Source organism: Thamnophis elegans, chromosome 4 (assembly GCF_009769535.1).
Source record: "Thamnophis elegans isolate rThaEle1 chromosome 4, rThaEle1.pri, whole genome shotgun sequence".
NCBI lineage: Eukaryota > Metazoa > Chordata > Lepidosauria > Squamata > Colubridae > Thamnophis > Thamnophis elegans.
In genome coordinates this window covers 62,520,473-62,537,910 of record NC_045544.1, presented here as the reverse complement: position 1 = coordinate 62,537,910, position 17,438 = coordinate 62,520,473, and the positions used below count along the sequence as shown (strand labels likewise).

General features: G+C 36.4%; 1 protein-coding gene and 1 long non-coding RNA gene across 3 annotated transcripts in view; one reads left to right on the top strand and one right to left on the bottom strand.

Moving 5' to 3' along the window:
• The window catches only part of RPS6KA2 (ribosomal protein S6 kinase A2), a 148,658-nt gene extending 135,967 nt beyond the window's left edge, over positions 1-12,691 (top strand). The window contains exons 18-21 of the mRNA XM_032215291.1: positions 4,460-4,536; positions 5,947-6,064; positions 8,929-9,066; positions 10,738-12,691. Of these exons, the coding sequence (XP_032071182.1) occupies positions 4,460-4,536; positions 5,947-6,064; positions 8,929-9,066; positions 10,738-10,863 (459 nt within the window). The 3' untranslated portion in view covers positions 10,864-12,691. The remainder of the gene's footprint in view (positions 1-4,459; positions 4,537-5,946; positions 6,065-8,928; positions 9,067-10,737) is intronic.
• Positions 9,030-17,423, bottom strand: LOC116507261. 2 transcript variants are annotated; one of them, XR_004255180.1, is made up of 4 exons: positions 17,251-17,423; positions 12,691-12,892; positions 9,650-9,769; positions 9,030-9,095 (listed from the first exon to the last, which is right to left on the bottom strand). It is a non-coding gene; the product is annotated as an uncharacterized LOC116507261 (long non-coding RNA). The 2 variants fall into 2 exon arrangements; XR_004255179.1 differs by lacking the exon at positions 9,030-9,095 and having other exon boundaries at positions 9,105-9,769.
• Between the last annotated feature and the right edge of the window lie 15 nt (positions 17,424-17,438).

The window sequence follows — 17,438 nt, the reverse complement described above, 5'->3', positions numbered from 1 at the left end:
ATTTGCACTCACTTTATTTTGGGAATGATCTGTCTACCTCCAAGGTTCCCCAGCTGGTGACCTTGTGATGTTGGGTCTGTCTTAGGCTTCCAATCTGCACACTTGCATTCCAAATTTCCCTCCCAAACCTCCCTTACATTCCAATGCCTTCCCTACTCACTCCCATTACTGTTATCCTGGTTGCGAGTGGGTCTGCCTAGCGAGTCAACCATGACAAGATTTTACTTTTTCTCCATAGTGAGGGAGGAGGAGTATCCAGACTCGGTTGACCTTGTCCTCTCATTGATTGGATTGAGTCAGATAAGCTCTTTGGGGCATGCCCCTGGCCACCAGGTATTCCCCAGTTATCGATCCAATCCACTCACTGGACGGTTCACCATTCTGGATCTCCAGCAAATTGCAAGGAATTTAAGGAAAAAATACTTGGATCTGCGAATCTTGCCTCCCTGTACCACGCTACAGCCTCCTCCTGCAGGACTGCCACAAGCCCCCTGGGGCAGCACGCTGCCCTGGCCACTGGGTGAGACCGGAGTTACTCAGTGAGGATCTGTGGCAGGCAAGCAGGAGGAGAGGGCACAAGCCTCCTGGAGGCAAGCCCTACCACGGAAGCTCTACAGATGCAGGAGCGCTCCGCCACTCCCCTCAGGGGTCGAACGGACTTTTTTTTAATCACATTATTCTAGTAGTTGGAAATCCCTACAAAAGAAAAACAATACTAAAAACAAAACACAAGTGGGGGATCCATCACCTTAATCCTTCATATGTGTAGATAATTTTTACTTTGTTCAGTTCAGGTTCATTCGTTCTACCATAGTTTCAAAGGACAGAAACAGAAACTTCTCATTACCGAATTGGAGATCACTTTCATGCAAATTACTGTATCAAACTCAGATTATTTTTCAGAACCAGGTTTGCATATAAACCTTTTTCTTCTTCAGAATGTTGTTGAAGGGAAACCAGCAGAGTAGCTCCAGATGTTCTTAAATTACATATTTATTACTGGTCCTTTTCTGAGTTTCTTCAGAATGTATTTAGAATGCTGAAGACAGTCATATTCCAAGTGAACTATTTCCACCTAGAGGTGGTCATTTCTTTGCTGGACCTAAATGGGCCTCTTTGTGGATTTTGGTGTTGCAGCTCATGCCATTCTTTATGGCCATGTTATCTTTATGGTTTCATTTTTTAATTAGAGGATGACATGTGAAGAGATATGTTCAATGTCATGGGACCAATATATGATATAGATACTGTAGCTCTCAAGTTATTATTGTAATGGAACTGCCCACCTAAGCCATGCCAATCATAAAATGGGACTCCCACATGACTGACCTGATTTTACAACCTGTTTGCAGCAGTCGTTAATGCTTTGATAGGGATTGGATTTGCTGAAAAACAGAAGTAACTGCTGTTTTTAGCAAAAGTGTCATAAAACATGGTCATGTGATTGTGGGATGCAGCAAATTGATGTGATTGAAAATCAGTTGCCAAGGGTCCAACACACATGTATGTGACTGGGGGAGGAGGAGGGCCAGTCATGAGAACTTCAGAACCAGGTTGCAAGGACCAAAGAAGGTCCATTGTAACTTTGAACAATTGCTGGGCAACTGGTTGTAAGATGAGGACTAACTATATTCCATTTGTACCTAGTAAACATGTATTCGTAATCCAATATAAATATTCATAAATTATCCAACTAAATGAAATTTCAGGAGAGAAATTTCTGGAACCAATAAACTGCTTCCTTTTCCTTTAAAATATAAACTTCGCACTTCATTTGCTGTTAATTCTTAATGTCATTTTACTTATCTCCATTTATTTCAGTCCAAATTTCAACATATTGTTTTGCCATATTAAATACTTTCTCAATTATACAAGTTATTTAAAAGGCAACTGAAATTGCATGCTTGTTTCCATATCATCTTTTTAAATGTTTGGTTTTGAACCTTTAATTATAATGGGTGGTAGTTATACCAATTATATATTTAATAGTAATGAGAGAATGTAACATTATAAAGATATCTAGAGAAGAACTGACCTGCCATCTAGTGGAAGCATCTTGGCAGGAAAAATGGCCTCATATTTTATAAGCTCTCTGATCATTGTCAGCAGATAAATTTAATCACATAATAGCTTTTATTTTCTCCAGTGGTTGCTGAGATCTGAGTGAAAATTGTTTGTTCTCTTCAGCAACAAATTCACCAAGCTATATTTTATTTACAAAATCTCATTAGATTGCTCTGAAAGGTACTAGATTAAAACTAACATAGCGAAATAATCCTCATTAAAAGCCCAAATTTTATTATTGTCTTAATAATTTTCTAAAATATAATTGAGTATTCCTATCCCACATGTTAATTCTAAGGAGTAACATGGGATTTTGCATACCTGTAGCACTTCCAGAAAGTGTATTTTAGATTTCTGATCAAAAGGTTAAAAAGAGGCAGCAGTGAGCAAAATGAGAAGTGCAGTTCAATTTTGTGCCAGACAGGGAGTGTGCAGACCAGAATTTTCTTCTTCAGATCATCTATGAAAAATGTTTAAATGTGAGAGGAAAAAGTATTTTGTTCAAGTTTTGGATTTAGGGAATGGTATGATCTACCAAATTTGAATTACTGAATGTTTTAATTGAGTTAAAATTGGCAGCTGAATGTAGTATATGATAGAAAGAAAGTTTGGATAAATTGAATGCATAGCACAGGGTTTAATACTGAATAGGGAATGAGAATGTATGATTTCCACTCATCTTAATGCATTTAAGAGTTGTATCAATAAGTAAAAATATGTGTGCAAAGTTAAAGGTGTGTTGCGTTGATCCAGTATGTGAATGTAGATGCACTTTTGTATGCAGATGATTTCATATAACCTGAATTATTTGCAGCCGAATTATAGATTGCCTAATTATGGCAGAATATTTATTAAAGATCAGAACATGGATGGAGGCATTTTAAGACATGAACATTTGGTAGATAGCTAGTGCTTATATGTGGTCTGGGGAATAAAGTTGAAAGCAGCAAAAATGGCTAGATAAGAACACATTTTTACCCTATTTCTTATGTCGATTTGAGACTTTGCTATATCAAAAGCACTAAAGTAAATTGGATGCAGTAGGAATAGATTAATTTAAAAATTACTTGTAGTAAAAACAGGAAGTGATAGCCTGAAGAATAAATGAACACGAAACGAATACATATGGAATACAGAAATGAAAGAAGTTTATTGAAGTGGTTTGATTACAGAGACAAAATGAATGAGGATCTAATTGCAGAATAATTATATGAAGGAAGAGTGAATAGGTCAAGAGGAAAAGGAATATTGAGAATGTTATGGTTGGATAGAATCATAAGGCTGGAAGAGATTAAGGAGATCTTCCAACCCCCTGATCAAGGCAGGAGCCTTATATCCCAGTCAAATGGTTGCCAGTCTATTTTTGAAAGCCTTCAATAAGGAGATTCTCAAAAAGAGATAAATTTAAAGAAAAGATGGTGGCTGTAGTGAAGGCACATATATTAAAATAGGAAGGTGTAAACACATATAGTATAAACTAGATTTACCTATTTCATTTTTTTTCCTCATATTTTTTTGTTTTACTATTACTTACTCTCCTTTTTTTTGCACTCTGCATTATGTTGTTTACGCTGAATGGAATGGCAGGATGGGCAACCTGCTGTTTGGGTTAAAATAAGAAGAGGATCTGTGAAGTTGGCAGAAACACCCTAAACTAAGAAACAAGGATGTATTCATTATAAATAGTACTTCTTACACACAATGGTTGTAAGGGACAAAAATGGGAAGTGTTTTCCCCAGTTTCAGATTTAGAACACGAACACATATCAGAATTCTGTACTTTAATGAAATATCCTGGACAAACTGATCAATTAGTAGGTGAATGGAAATCAGTGAAATATACTTTGATCCTTTTGCTTGCTTATGTTATTACATTGCCTAGCTCCTTATGACTTCTAGCATTTGACATAAAACGTAAAGAAATATAACGACACTACAGTTAATACAAAGAGCCACCCACATGGTCATCAGTCATAATTACAGTACTACGTCCCATTCAAGCAAATCAGTATTGCCACTTTGTATTAAGCTAATAGTCAATATGTAAGGTGAACTCCAATGGCAAATTTCTCCTAAACATTGGAACCATTTCAGAAAAGGAGTGAGTGCCTTTGAGCCCATATCCCCCCGCCCGCAAATTTTTGCAGGGATGAAACACCCATCATCTTCCTTCTGCATTCTCATATGGACTATGTAGATTCCATTTGGAGGAGATGGTCCCTAAACCGCCCTGGAATCATGAACAGCTTGAAAAGTTAAAAGCAGAACTTTGAACTGGACCCAGAGCCTATTGGCATGAGGGAACATATGTCTAAATGTGAAGCAAGCAACAGTTAACACTTCAGCAACTCTCAAAAGTAATAAAATATATTATACTTATGTTACCTTTGTGCAGGTCCTGAAACGGCAGGGTTATGATGCAGCCTGTGATATCTGGAGTTTGGGGATTTTGCTGTATACCATGTTAGCAGGGTAAGTGCAAAAAATTCTTAATATCTGTTGCCTGGTCAATTTTGGAATCCAGTGAAGCCAATGATCAGCAATATAAAGACAGAAATTACAATCTAGAGACATTATAGTAAATACCACTTAAATTACTTATTTGGGTGCCAAAAATTCATGACTGAAATTGTCAGGTTAATGACAGGAAAGTTAAGGAATATTATTTGCAGTTGTTTATTCCAGTTGATGTCCATTTTGAAATGACTATGTTTTGAAATTAAAGAAAGTAAATATATTTATCAAAGTATGTAGGTTTTATAGAGAAAATGTATACTTCGTTTGATGACCATCAAATTGTGTTATAATCGTATTATAAAACCTTTCATAGTGGAAAGTTTTATAATATTGGCTCTTAAGTGTTGCTTTGTATCACAGAAGAAAAAAAGGTCATATTATAGGAACTGTATCCCATCGTGCCCACCTTTTTTTAGGACTTCAAGTTTTGGCTTTTAGATATATTTAGATATATTACATATTTTTATTTATTTATTTTTAATTAGTTTGTCAAACATGTACAAGATAAGAGGTATCAGTATAAACATGGACATGAACAAAGAAAATGAGTACAAATAAATAGGTACAGTAGGACAGGGACGGTAAGTACACTGGTGCGCTTATGCACATCCCCTTTACGAGCCTATTATGAAGGGGTGAGGTCTATGGTAGACAGTTGAAGTAGAAGGTTGAAGCTGTAGGGGTTTGAGGATGTAACAACGGAGTCAGATAGAGCATTCTAGGTGCTGATCACTCTTGCTGAAGTTGTATTTTCTGCAGTCAAGTTTGGAGCAGTTAACCTTGAGTTTTATCAATTGTTTGCCTGTGTATTATTGAGTTTGAAGCTGAAGTAGTCGTTGACAGGTAGGACGTTGTAGCAGACAATTTTGTGTACTATGCTTAGGTCAGACCATAGGTAGCATAGTTCCAGATTGTTCAAGCCCAAAATTTCGAGCCTGGTGGCATAAGGGATTCTATTATATTTCATTCTGCTTCTTAGAACAATTTTAAAGAAGCTAAAATCTAGGACAAATTTACCTTATAAACACAATATGCTTATTTTTGTACATACTGTAGCATAGAAGATTTTAAAACCTGATTTGAAATGGAAAAGAGGAGAAAAATGGCTGAACCAGAATATTTAAAAGGGATCTCAAAAAGAAGCATGCTAGCTTCTGGCAGAACTACAAGAATAGTGCAGGCTGTGCTGTTTTTTTCTCCAAAGGATACTACTCCAAAGAAGGTGCTGGCCAGCCGAGAGATTATGAATTGGAGGTCTACACACATAAAGAGCACAACATTGAGGAAGGCTTTTTGTATGCAAGCCAGATGTATTATGCTTTGATCATGCTACAGCTGTTTCACATATTGTTTATTGCTTAACAGATTCACCCCTTTTGCAAACGGACCAGATGATACCCCAGAGGAAATTCTGGCTAGAATTGGCAGTGGAAAATATGCTCTAGCAGGAGGGAACTGGGATTCCATATCTGATGCTGCAAAGGTAAAATAATATATCACAATTATGGTGCTTGTGATTGGTATCCATTTATTTTGCTTTTGTTGCTCATGATTGTCCTCCATTTATTTAAAATGAACGCACATAAAATGAACAATAAATTACAGCAGTTTCTTTAGAAATACAATAGCAACTATATAAATAAGCATAGTTACATCTCATTGTCCATAAAAGTATAACAATTAACTAAAATTATTAAGGATTATTCCCAACATTGAATATGCATTCATGCCTCATTGATCTCATGTATTGCACAGATGCCATGTTTTGTAGCATCTCAGAAGGAAACGATCACAGGAGGACAGCAATGTGTGACTTAGGTTTTCTTTAAATTAGAACTAAATAAATGACTTGATTATGTTTATCTTCATTTCAATATCTTAACAGCTTTCTGGGTTTCTAAAGTTCAGTGCAGTTCAGAATTAGTATAGACAAAGAAAAAAGCAGAATGAGCTGGTTCAATCTATTTTCTTTTCTTCCACTTTGATAAAAGTAAACATGCTGAATCAGATCAAAGTCTGATTTATCAAGCAGTTTGTTTTCAACAATGAATGCTGTTGTGAATCTATGTGAAATTCATGATCCTATGTTTTGAGTGTTTGAGGAGTTCGATATAGTTGCAGATTTTGACACACATTCTCCTAAATTGCATATCCCAAGGAAGAGTATTGTATACATCAAAATTTATAAGTCTTATATAAGTATATTTAAAGTAATCCTCAGTGAATTCAATGAGTTTTATTTTCACATTAATGGGTATAGGATTGCCACCTCTGATTAGTGATCTACCAGTTGCCACAGTACTGAATATTCTAACATAATTCCTGACTCATTTTTTCCGTTTTAAAATTGTGGTTAGCAGTACAGCTAGTCCTCATTGAGTGACCACCATCGGAACCAGCAACCTCATCATTAAGTGATTACTAAGTAACAAAAAATCACATGACCACAATTGTGCTTACAATTTTTAGTTTTTCTCTGCTTTAGTAGGATATGACTCCAAATAGCAGAGTAAGCTCAAACAGTGGGGAAGATTTCTGGAATTTGACTTATAAGGAAGGTGGGTAAAAGGGTGAATCTTATAATCCTTTTCCCCAATTTGCACACCCTTTGGAATGCTGACTCCAGGTCTCAGATAATTAGCAAGAAGACAATTATTGTTTGTTACATTCACTGAAGAGAAAGGGATTACAAAAGAAGAAGCAGGCCAACAATCGGGAATACAAATCAAAAGAAATGCACTAGCTTAACTGTTTTCCTAGAATATTCTTTACTGCAGCTCCTTAGAAGACAAAAACTTCACTGTGAAATTGATAGGGGTCTTATCCCTGTCAGACAGTAGTACCAATGAGCTGGAGGATTCTAATCAATTAAGATCATAGAGTTAAGCTTGTTAACTTGTAGTTAGCACTTTTAAGGGACATGCTACATGATGTAGAAAAGCAGCTTAGAGAGAGATATTATAGCTTATTGAAGCAATATCTCCACTGTGGGGGTTGGGGATAGGTCAGACACAGGACAATGCATACTAACTGCAATGGCCAAAATGTGTCAGAGAAAACTCAGGTCATAAATGCAAGCATAAGTCACAAAATTACTTTCTCATCACTATTGTAACTGCAAATAGTCTGTCCAAGGCAGTTGCTAAATGAGGACTACTGTACCTATATATATTCAAATTCAAATTAGAGTTATGGGTGGGCAGGGACATATGCAATACATATCACAAATAAATTGAACTCCTCAAACTACCTTCCTTGCGTGTTGATTCCTGGTGATTGCTTGCACCATTCCCTGCAGTTAGCTCGACAAAATTTCAGATATGGTTAGTCATTGTCTCCTTCTTAGTGCTGTGAGTGACTGGGCCAAAGTCATCCAACTACTTTATATTTAAGGTAGGATTAAACTCATAGTTTCTTTATTTCCAGCCGGGTGCCTTAAGAACTACACCACACTGGCTCCCTATTGCAATAAATAGATCCTATTTGTTATTAAAGTAGCAGAAAATACATTGGGAGGTTAATTCTTTTGCAGGCAAGGGAAAACCCATGTCAGATCAATAATGTTGCAATGCAACCCACATGAATAATCTTTAGCTCCATCTTCCAAGAAATCAGAATTAAAGCTATTTTCTTCTTATTAATACAGTTTTAATATAATAATATAATATAATTCTGATAGAAACATTTTGAGGCCCTCAAGCATTTGCTTCTCTCTCTCCTCCCAACATCAGAAGAATTTCATTATGTTAAAAGGTTGTAGACTAATTGTTATAGGCCGACTTCTAAAGTCATTTTCCGTTCCTATCATCCATTCCTGAAATCATAATTATCATATTTTTCGGAGTATAAGACACACCTTTTTCTCTCAAAAAAGAGGCTGAAAATCTGGGTGTGTCTTATACACTGAATACAGCATTTTTGGCCTCCTGAAACCCCATCCCTTTGCAAAAATGGACGTTTAGAGGCTTTAGGAGTTTTCCCCCCCACACTTTTTGGCCCCCCTCTAGGAACACTCTAGGAGCCTCCCAAAGCTCTGCATACCACCCTTTTCTTTGAAAAAAAATGGGCCATTGTTTGCTTATTTCCCCCCCCCCCCCCCAGTCTCCCAGGAGCACTCTACGTGATCTTTGCATGTTGTTGTTGTTGTTTTTTTGTAAAAAATGAGGCATGCAGAGGGTTTGCAAGACCTGCAGAGTGCAAAAACTTTTTTTTTAAAATTGCCTCTTCAAAATCATGGTATGTCTTATATTCCGGTGCATCTTATAGTCTGAAAAATATGGTATCCAGAGTGCTTATTATTTTAGTAAAATAACATTAATGTAACCTTCTCTATATAATTTTTTGCAGGATATTGTGTCAAAAATGCTTCATGTAGATCCCCATCAGCGCTTAACAGCAACACAAGTTTTAAGGCATCCATGGATAGTAAACAGGGAGTATCTCTCCCAGAATCAACTCAGCAGACAAGATGTTCACCTTGTAAAGGTATGTCCAAATGTTGCTGCTTTGGATTCCTAGACATAGAAAATTTGGTGATGGTCTCTTAAGATATCTAAATAATTAATAATTACACACAATCAGAACCAGCAACATTATTTCATTTTTCCCTAGAATTTTTAATTCTTTCCTGCCTGCAAAAATCTCTAAATTATTTTTTTAATAAATAACCTAATTCTTACAAGGTCACCTATATTCAGACAATCTTGTGAGAAAGTGGCAATCAATATTTGTCAGGATAGCCTTAGTGTAAACTTGAGGTGAACTGCCAAAATCTGTTAACCTCAAAAATCATTTTTTGAGGAGGAACCAGGCCACAATAATCATGCAACGATGCTCAGATTCTAAAAAGTTGCAGATCTCTGTCATGAATCTTTTGTCAGTTAGGATAATGAACTGGTAGGAAGGAGGGGGTACAGTGGCCTAGTGGTTAAGATGCTGGGTGTGTTGAGTGGACATTTGACAGTTTGAGACTCAAGCACCATGTGATGGGATGAGCTCACATTTCTGCCTCAGCTCATGCCAACCTAGCAGTTTCAAAACATGCAAATGCAAGTAGATAAAGAGGTACCACTTTGAAGGTGGCGGCATTCCATCTGCCTCAGTATATAGTCATGCTAGCCACATGACCACAGAAACTTCTTCAGGCAACACTGGCTCCCTTAGTAGGAAATGGAGATAAGTACCACACCTAGAGTTGGACAGGGGAAATGTTTTTTTTAGGAAAATGAAACAGGATCCCAAATCTATCTTACAGAGTTTCATTTTGCTTAGCATAGGCCACGCAGTTGAAGGAACAGCTTGAAAGCTCCAGTTGAGAAAGAGAAAGATTTTCTTTTCACATGCCAGAATAACCCATCAGCCAAACAAAATCTGGGAAGTAGAGGAGAAAAACCTCTAGTTGTTAGGTTGCCTATGAGACCTATCTCCTCTCAGTTTATTTTAAATGGGACTATCTATGAAAGGCATCCTTTTTTGGTCTGGAAACATGTCCACAGTTTCTTGATATAGATTAAAGCACGTAATTGTCTGGATTATTTTGGGCATAACTTTTTGGGATAGTATTAGTGTTTGCAGCATTAGGTCAGATGCATGCTGATGGTATTTAAGCGATAAGAAACTCTGGCCCTGGATTGAGAGCCCTCAGTCTCACACATTGCAAAGGCTTGAAGCCATTCTCTTTTCATCCATCAATGGCAGAAATGCATGTAATCAATTTACTTGGAGGTTTACCACATGGCTCAGTGGAATTGGTTATGAACCCTCTAGGAGGCTGGCAGATCCATCCTTTTTTAACCTGATGCATCATAACAACAACAGGCAGTAAGGCTATTTCTTGCTTGCAACTCGTTTGCCTCTTTCCTACACACTATCCTTAAAGTGGGTGGCCTGACAAAAAATGCATACGTGTAACATATATAAAGCTACATTTTTCTGATAAGATGGGAAGGAGAAAATGTTATTTGCTGGCCACTTCTATTCCAATATATTAGTTTTGAGCAATATATCAGATTCAGTTTTGAAAAGATGCTTTGGATTGCAGGAGCATGAATGTAGCACATCTGCGTCTCTTTAAAGCAGTCATGCCTTTTCCTAGGAAGAGAGGAAAAGTGATTTTTCTGAAATATTGCATAATCTCCCTGTTTTTTAATTTTGCAGGGTGCCATGGCAGCCACCTACTTTGCTTTAAACCAAACGCCTCAAGCACCAAGGCTGGAACCGGTATTGTCCTCCAACCTGGCCCAGCGAAGGGGGATGAAAAGATTGACCTCAACGAGGTTATAATGGTCCCAAAAAGGCCTGTTTAAATAAAAAGGAAACACTTGCCCAATATATTGATCAGAGAGGCTGATCTATATTGTTAATGTTGCAGGACTCCTGGCACATAGATTGTTTTAATCAGCAAAACTTCAGTTTAAGGCAAAGTTGCTCTTTGCTTTCAGACATTTTGGGGTTGTTTTTTACATTACCAGCAAGATGGCAAATACTCAGAAATGTGCCATTTTTCCAACTGCTGTATTGCTTCTTATTTAAGTACTGTATCTATTGCTGATATTGTGTTCTCTCCTCTCCTCCTTTAATCCAAATGCTCTGTGAGACCACTTTTTGTAACAGATTCAATTTTAGACATCAGCTCTACCAGCATCTATGTTTGGTGTTTTGTCACCACTGTTATTAGCTGTCTCCAAAGAGTTGAAGATGTAATGATGTGCGAGACCATAAAAATAATATCCTATGAGGAATGAAGAAGAGGTGGGGAGAAGAGCTGGAAACATACCTATGTTATTAAAGGAAAAGAATTATTTTTATGGCTTTGGACCATATGAAAGTATAGAAAGGAGATTAGAGTTGTGTTCATCGACAAACAACCTTGAAGCATCCTATCTGATAAGGCCTCTTTTCTTTATCAAAAATGCACAATCTCATCTCGGACATAGGGATTTTTTTAAAATGGAAAGTGGCTGTGTAGTTGGTTGCACCTAAACACTATACATATAGACTCATCTGGAAGTTAGAGAGGGAACTAGAAGATAGGACTTCAATGCTCTTCTTCCATTGACACATTCATATCTACATGAATGAATACAAGCACTGTGCTTCATAAGCTGTTACAGAGTTTCCTATTATATCAACTCGAGATAGTGATCTTTTGTTTACTGGTTTGATGTTAAAATAATAGCTTATTGTGACAGGCTAATATAAAACAATGTACTGCCCAAGAGAAAAAGAAATTGCAGAAGAGCTTCAGCAAGCAAAGTTTGTATTATTTCTTGTATCAAAAGAAGCAAGCATGTATATAATTTCCTTAAAAATCTTGAAAGATGATTGAAAAAAACTGGTACATTTTATGTCACTGACACTTCATAACCATAATTAACTCAGATGGCTGTAACCAAGTGCAGTTTTAAGCATGCTCAATAGTACAATCCTATACTTTTTTACTCAGAAGTAAGTTTCATAATGTGACTTTTCTCAAGTATGTTGGCATAGGATTGCACCCTAAACCTTTGGAATCTGTGGCCTTTGGAGCATTCAGTTCTGAATTGCATTCTAAGGATTGTATAAGCACTTTACTTGACTTTTATTTTCAGAATGGATTTTTCCACCTGCTGAAAGTGTGCGGGAGAAGCTGCATCGTTTGTCATTTATTCTTGGGGAGAAACTGTGAAGTCAGGGTATTGCATTCTACAGAACTTTTGTTGTTGTTGTTGTTGAGAAGTAACACCATTTTTGGTGCTAAGCATAATTTGAGAGATTTGTATTAATTGAGCCTGCATACACAAAAGAGCAAGAAACTGCATTAGCTACTGTAGTGTGCTTCTTGATGTTTGTTTCTGTGTTCAACAAAACGTTATATTTATTTTATTTTGCCCTTAATTTTTAAATTATATTTTAATGTACATTTTGATGTGCTGTGCACACAGGACTGCAGCAGAGCAGCTGTTCTTCAAGTTTGACTTTTCAAATAAAATAGTGCTGGGAAACACCATAAAGTGAGTTTTCTTAAATATAGAAAAAAAAATACGAAAATGCTTTGGGTATTAGAAATTCTGAATGTGTGGTCCTGTTTATCTGTTGGTAACAGAATGGAATGTTCGAAGGCTTTCTCACCTTTCAGAACCCATAGCAGAATCCTCCTCAGTTTAGGATACTTATAAGTAGCAAAAAATGGCTTTTTCTGCTTTAGATACCCGCTGACAACAGAAAAGTACAAAGAGGCACATTATTCAAATCAAGTTTGACTGTTGTTTTTAATCATAGATGATTCAAGGGATGTCCTCTTTAATCGTAAAAGGATTAGAATCTATGAAACCTGTTGGATTACAAATAATATGAATCAGAACACATATATTTAGAAATTAATCAAGAAGCATGTCACCTTTTCATAGAATTAAGGTACATGTATATATTATTCCCATAGACTATATCATAAGAAGATGCAACACATTCAGAAAAGATATTTCACAATGCACATTAGGATAAATTATGGGCCACCTTGAATAGTAAAGCTATTGTATCTGTTGTAGCACATGATCCACAGGGATTGGGGCAGGGGGAACATTTTCATGGTAAAGCATCTATACTGTACCATAGGCATCCTTTCCTTTATGATGACACCAAAGTGGTAAAATTTGTTGAGATGTCATGGTCTGCTTTTTTATACTTGCACTGCAGTGTTGCATACAAGTATATAAGGGGGATGTGAATGTCGCCATGCACATTCTGTCACTCTTCTGGACATCCATGGGAGAGAAATGATAAATGCAGCAGTGCAGCAGCATGCATTTTATGTTTGATATCACTCTCGTCTATGAAAGGAGAGAACATGCACTGCAGTGTGACAATGCTGCTTTCACCATAAAAGCACTGGGACCCATGGATACCTCTGACTAACTATTGAATAAAAAAGAACAATGCCCACTAGTTCTTGATAACTAAATATATTTTTAAAAGATATTTGAAGAGTTGTGTCAAGATGTGTAGTTATGATTTAACAACATTCTGAAAATATAGAAATGCAATGCCACTGAAGCAGGAGTAACCTAGCTAAAATATCTACAGATAAATTTGCAAGAAAGTGAAGATATGAAGGCGCAATGTGATGTTGTGGTAACTAGTAGATACTATGATGTTAATTCCAAATTACCAAAACAAACTTGGAATTTTGGGTATCTTTTTGGATCATTGAAAAAATCCATCTATCATCACTAGAGTGAACAATGACTTGGTGGTACATAATCAATCTCTTTGAAAACCAGCTTTGAAGAAGCTAAGTCTCATGCATAAGTAAATGGTGAATTTGTGTGACTTTAAACTGAAAAAACAGCAGTCAAATATATGGAGAGGCTGTAATAGAGGTTGAAAATCTTTCGATGAGGTAATTTTAGTCAAGCATTTTATATTTGTCTGCACTAGAAAGAAGCAATCACTGAAAGCTATCATTTTTAAGAGATCATGTGACCACAAGACATTGCAACTGTCATAAATGCAAGCCAGTTGCCAAGTGCCCGAATTGTGATTATGTGACTGCAGGAGTCACATAATGGTTGTAACTTCAAAGATGGGACATAAATCACTTTTCAGCACTGTCATAACTTTGAACCTTTATTAAATGCAGGGGTTTAAATCAAGGATTACTTGTAAGCTGGGAAAATCTATTCTATATTCTGTGAATAAAACCAGCATAAAAAGAGACGTGTTCATACATGTAAATTAGCTCTTAATAATGGCCAATCACATGTGCTCATAGCTGAGTTTCCCATGCGCTAAGTGTGTGTTGATCAATCTAGTGCCTGGGTTCACAGCTAATACTAAAATAGAAAGAATTTATAAACCATTATGTCTAAGGTCACCAAGCAAGCTGTGACAAAATCAGTCATATTAGGACTTGGAAGTAATGATCCCAGCCTTACTGTCACATCAACTGAAATGTTCTGTTTTGGTGAGCACATTAGGTAAAAGTTTACATCTCAAATTCACAGTCCAAATTCCATTCAAATCTGTACACAGCATCAGTGCCAATGATTTCTACAGAGCAGGATGGTCTCATTTTACATTGAAACTATGGAGCTTTTAATTCTATTTCCTTGCTGCAGCAGTATGCTAATGCAATAATGAATATTGCTAAGCCAGAAAAACTTGCTTTATAGACTGTATATCCTGCCTATCTTAACATTAGGTAAAAAACTGTTTTCACTTGTGGTTGGATCCAGGACTCAGCTTCAGGCATTTCTCCCTGTGTGTTTGAAAACCCAGACTTTCATAGGTGTAGTTATATGAACAAGGATAAGAGTTCCTTATTTCATTGTTATCAGATGTCATTTGAACTAATTTCTGCAGTTTAAGACACATCCAACCAATAAACAATTGCTATGGTACAGAGAGAGTATGTGTCCAGTGAGTAAAGCATAAAAGGGAAGCAGTACCCTTACCCAGTTGAGACCGTACCTCCCCCACCCATGGTTGTTTAAAGCTTTTCAAAGGCCTCCAAATATTGCATTTATTATTGATGTGATTATGCAACATAACAACCTTCTCCACTGCAGTTCTCTATCAGGAAACTGACATCCTTAAAAGTGTGGCTTCCGGTAGCTGACATTTTTTTTCACCATACCAAGCATTTCAAACAATAATGCAATTGTTAATAATGTTAACATTTCTCTTTGCATTTTACTTGTTGTTAACCAATTTATCCAAATACAGCAAACAGAAAGGTGAAACAAACTGAATCAATTAATGAACACCAAATATCTGGCTAGGATGTTGATGAACACTTTCTATATGTTTCTGGGTGCTATTATTCTTAAAGATGTGCATAAAGTGTATGTGCATAAATCTAATAATAATAGAAAGATTTGCCTGTGGAGGTAAAGCCTGCACATTAACCCACACACCTCCTTAAAGGATCAGCAGTTCTGACTTTATAGTGAACAGCCATCATTTTACCTTTGATCCCAGTTATTTTGGAAAGTGTTTAAAGTTTTCAGACTGATTTCCCAAGCAAGTTACAGTTTAACTTTTTGTTAGATATTGATCTAGATCGGCTTTTTAGTGTGCGACTCAAAGGAACTGAATCAAAATTCTGTTAAAGGGCCAACCTCATCAGATATCCTACTTGTATCATTATTGTAGGGCATAAATGAGGTCCAAAAAGATAATAGAACTAGTTGTTATTACACTCTCTTTTTAAAAAAAAAACCTTATTAATAGTAGGCAGATGTTTCTTACAATTCTTCTCAAGGATAAGAGCTCTACAGTTATATGAACCAAGTTTAAACTAACAGAGAAGGAAAGTAATCTCCAGAACTAAGAGAGTAATGAACAGTTTCATTATCTATCCTTCTAAGTAAAGATAAGAGTTATTATGTCATTTATTTGCCAAAGAGGCTAAAAGTCATGTAGAAAAAAACAAACCCAGCCTTACCTGGATTAGAAATAATCTATTCAAGATAGGTTTTTTTAGACTTATGAAATAGAAAGCTTTTAAAAGTCTTTCAATCACCGTATTAAATGTATGAAACCAACAGAACACTTTTATCTATCTAGAAATGGAAAACCCACAGGGACATAATTTTCCATATACCGGTAATTCAAAAAGAAAGAGGAAATCATAAGAGAATCAAAACTAAGCAATTCTGTATGAATTTTCCAATAACTGAGAAGTTATATGATTCAGTCATGACAGTTACACCAGTGACTGGATAAAACCTCTAGTTGTATTGATAATGGTATAAACTGCAGACGAAGCAATCAACTGTAGCCTAGATTTCTCTGCAATTGGTTTACAATTTGTAGAAATACATAAATAACCAGAAACAAGAGAAGTTGTTCATTTCTAAATTTAAATTTTTCTTCAAATATTTTTTCATTTTAAAAAAGCTTTCCCAACTTCAATGCAAAAGTTCTTTCTTTTGAGCATCATTTTGGTCATACTGGTGAAATTCAAATAATTAAAGGTTTCAAGATGGACATTACAGCATATAGTATTTACCTCCCACCTGGTGGGCTCTTAAAAAGAGCTTTTCTAATCTTGATAAGTAAAGATCAAGATTAGAAACAAAAGCTCTTTTTAAGAGCCCACCAGATGGGAGGAAAATATTTTTCTAGGGTCCGCATGCCAAATTTTCCAGTGCAATATAACAAAGTATCTTCCTCCAATTTTGTCTGAACCTAGCAGTGGCTTCTCAAAAACTTAAATTGTCAAGTAGAAAAGATTTAAAAACCACCATAATCTGGACATAGATATTGTTTTAATAGCGGCTTCTTTCTCAGCATAGAAATGTAGTTTTGAACTTGCAATTCAGTATTTTTAACTTCTAATATGTGGAAACACCTATTCTTGGGATTATGATGGACAGCAATGTAAAATGACGAGGATTCTATACTGGTTTTGTTTAGGAAACAAATGGAATATCAAAGTTACTGTAGGAATTACTGCATGATGCAGCCACTTTTGAAATACTACCTTTAGTTTTGGTAAATTAATGATCTTAATTTGAACTTGAAGTATTTTTCCTAGAAAGAAAACAAACTAAGTAGACGGGACTCAGTGTTTGACCAGCAAGTGTTCTGAGTCGTCCAAAAGCAGTGCAGAAGGTAGACCACGCTGCCCCAAATACAATACGACGCTAAAAGCACTATTTGAAGAGCTGGATTTTAATTATTTCATACCGAAACCTGAGCGAGGACAGCGCTCCCTCCACTATTGGCACTCCGGAACTCAGCCACCAATGGCCGAGGAAAGAATGAATCAGCTCCGCCTCCCGCTCACAACCACTCATCTTGCCCTTGACCGGCAAACTGAAGGCGACGGAGGGTGCCCCATGTAGCGATACGTCAGGCTACCGCAACGGACCAAT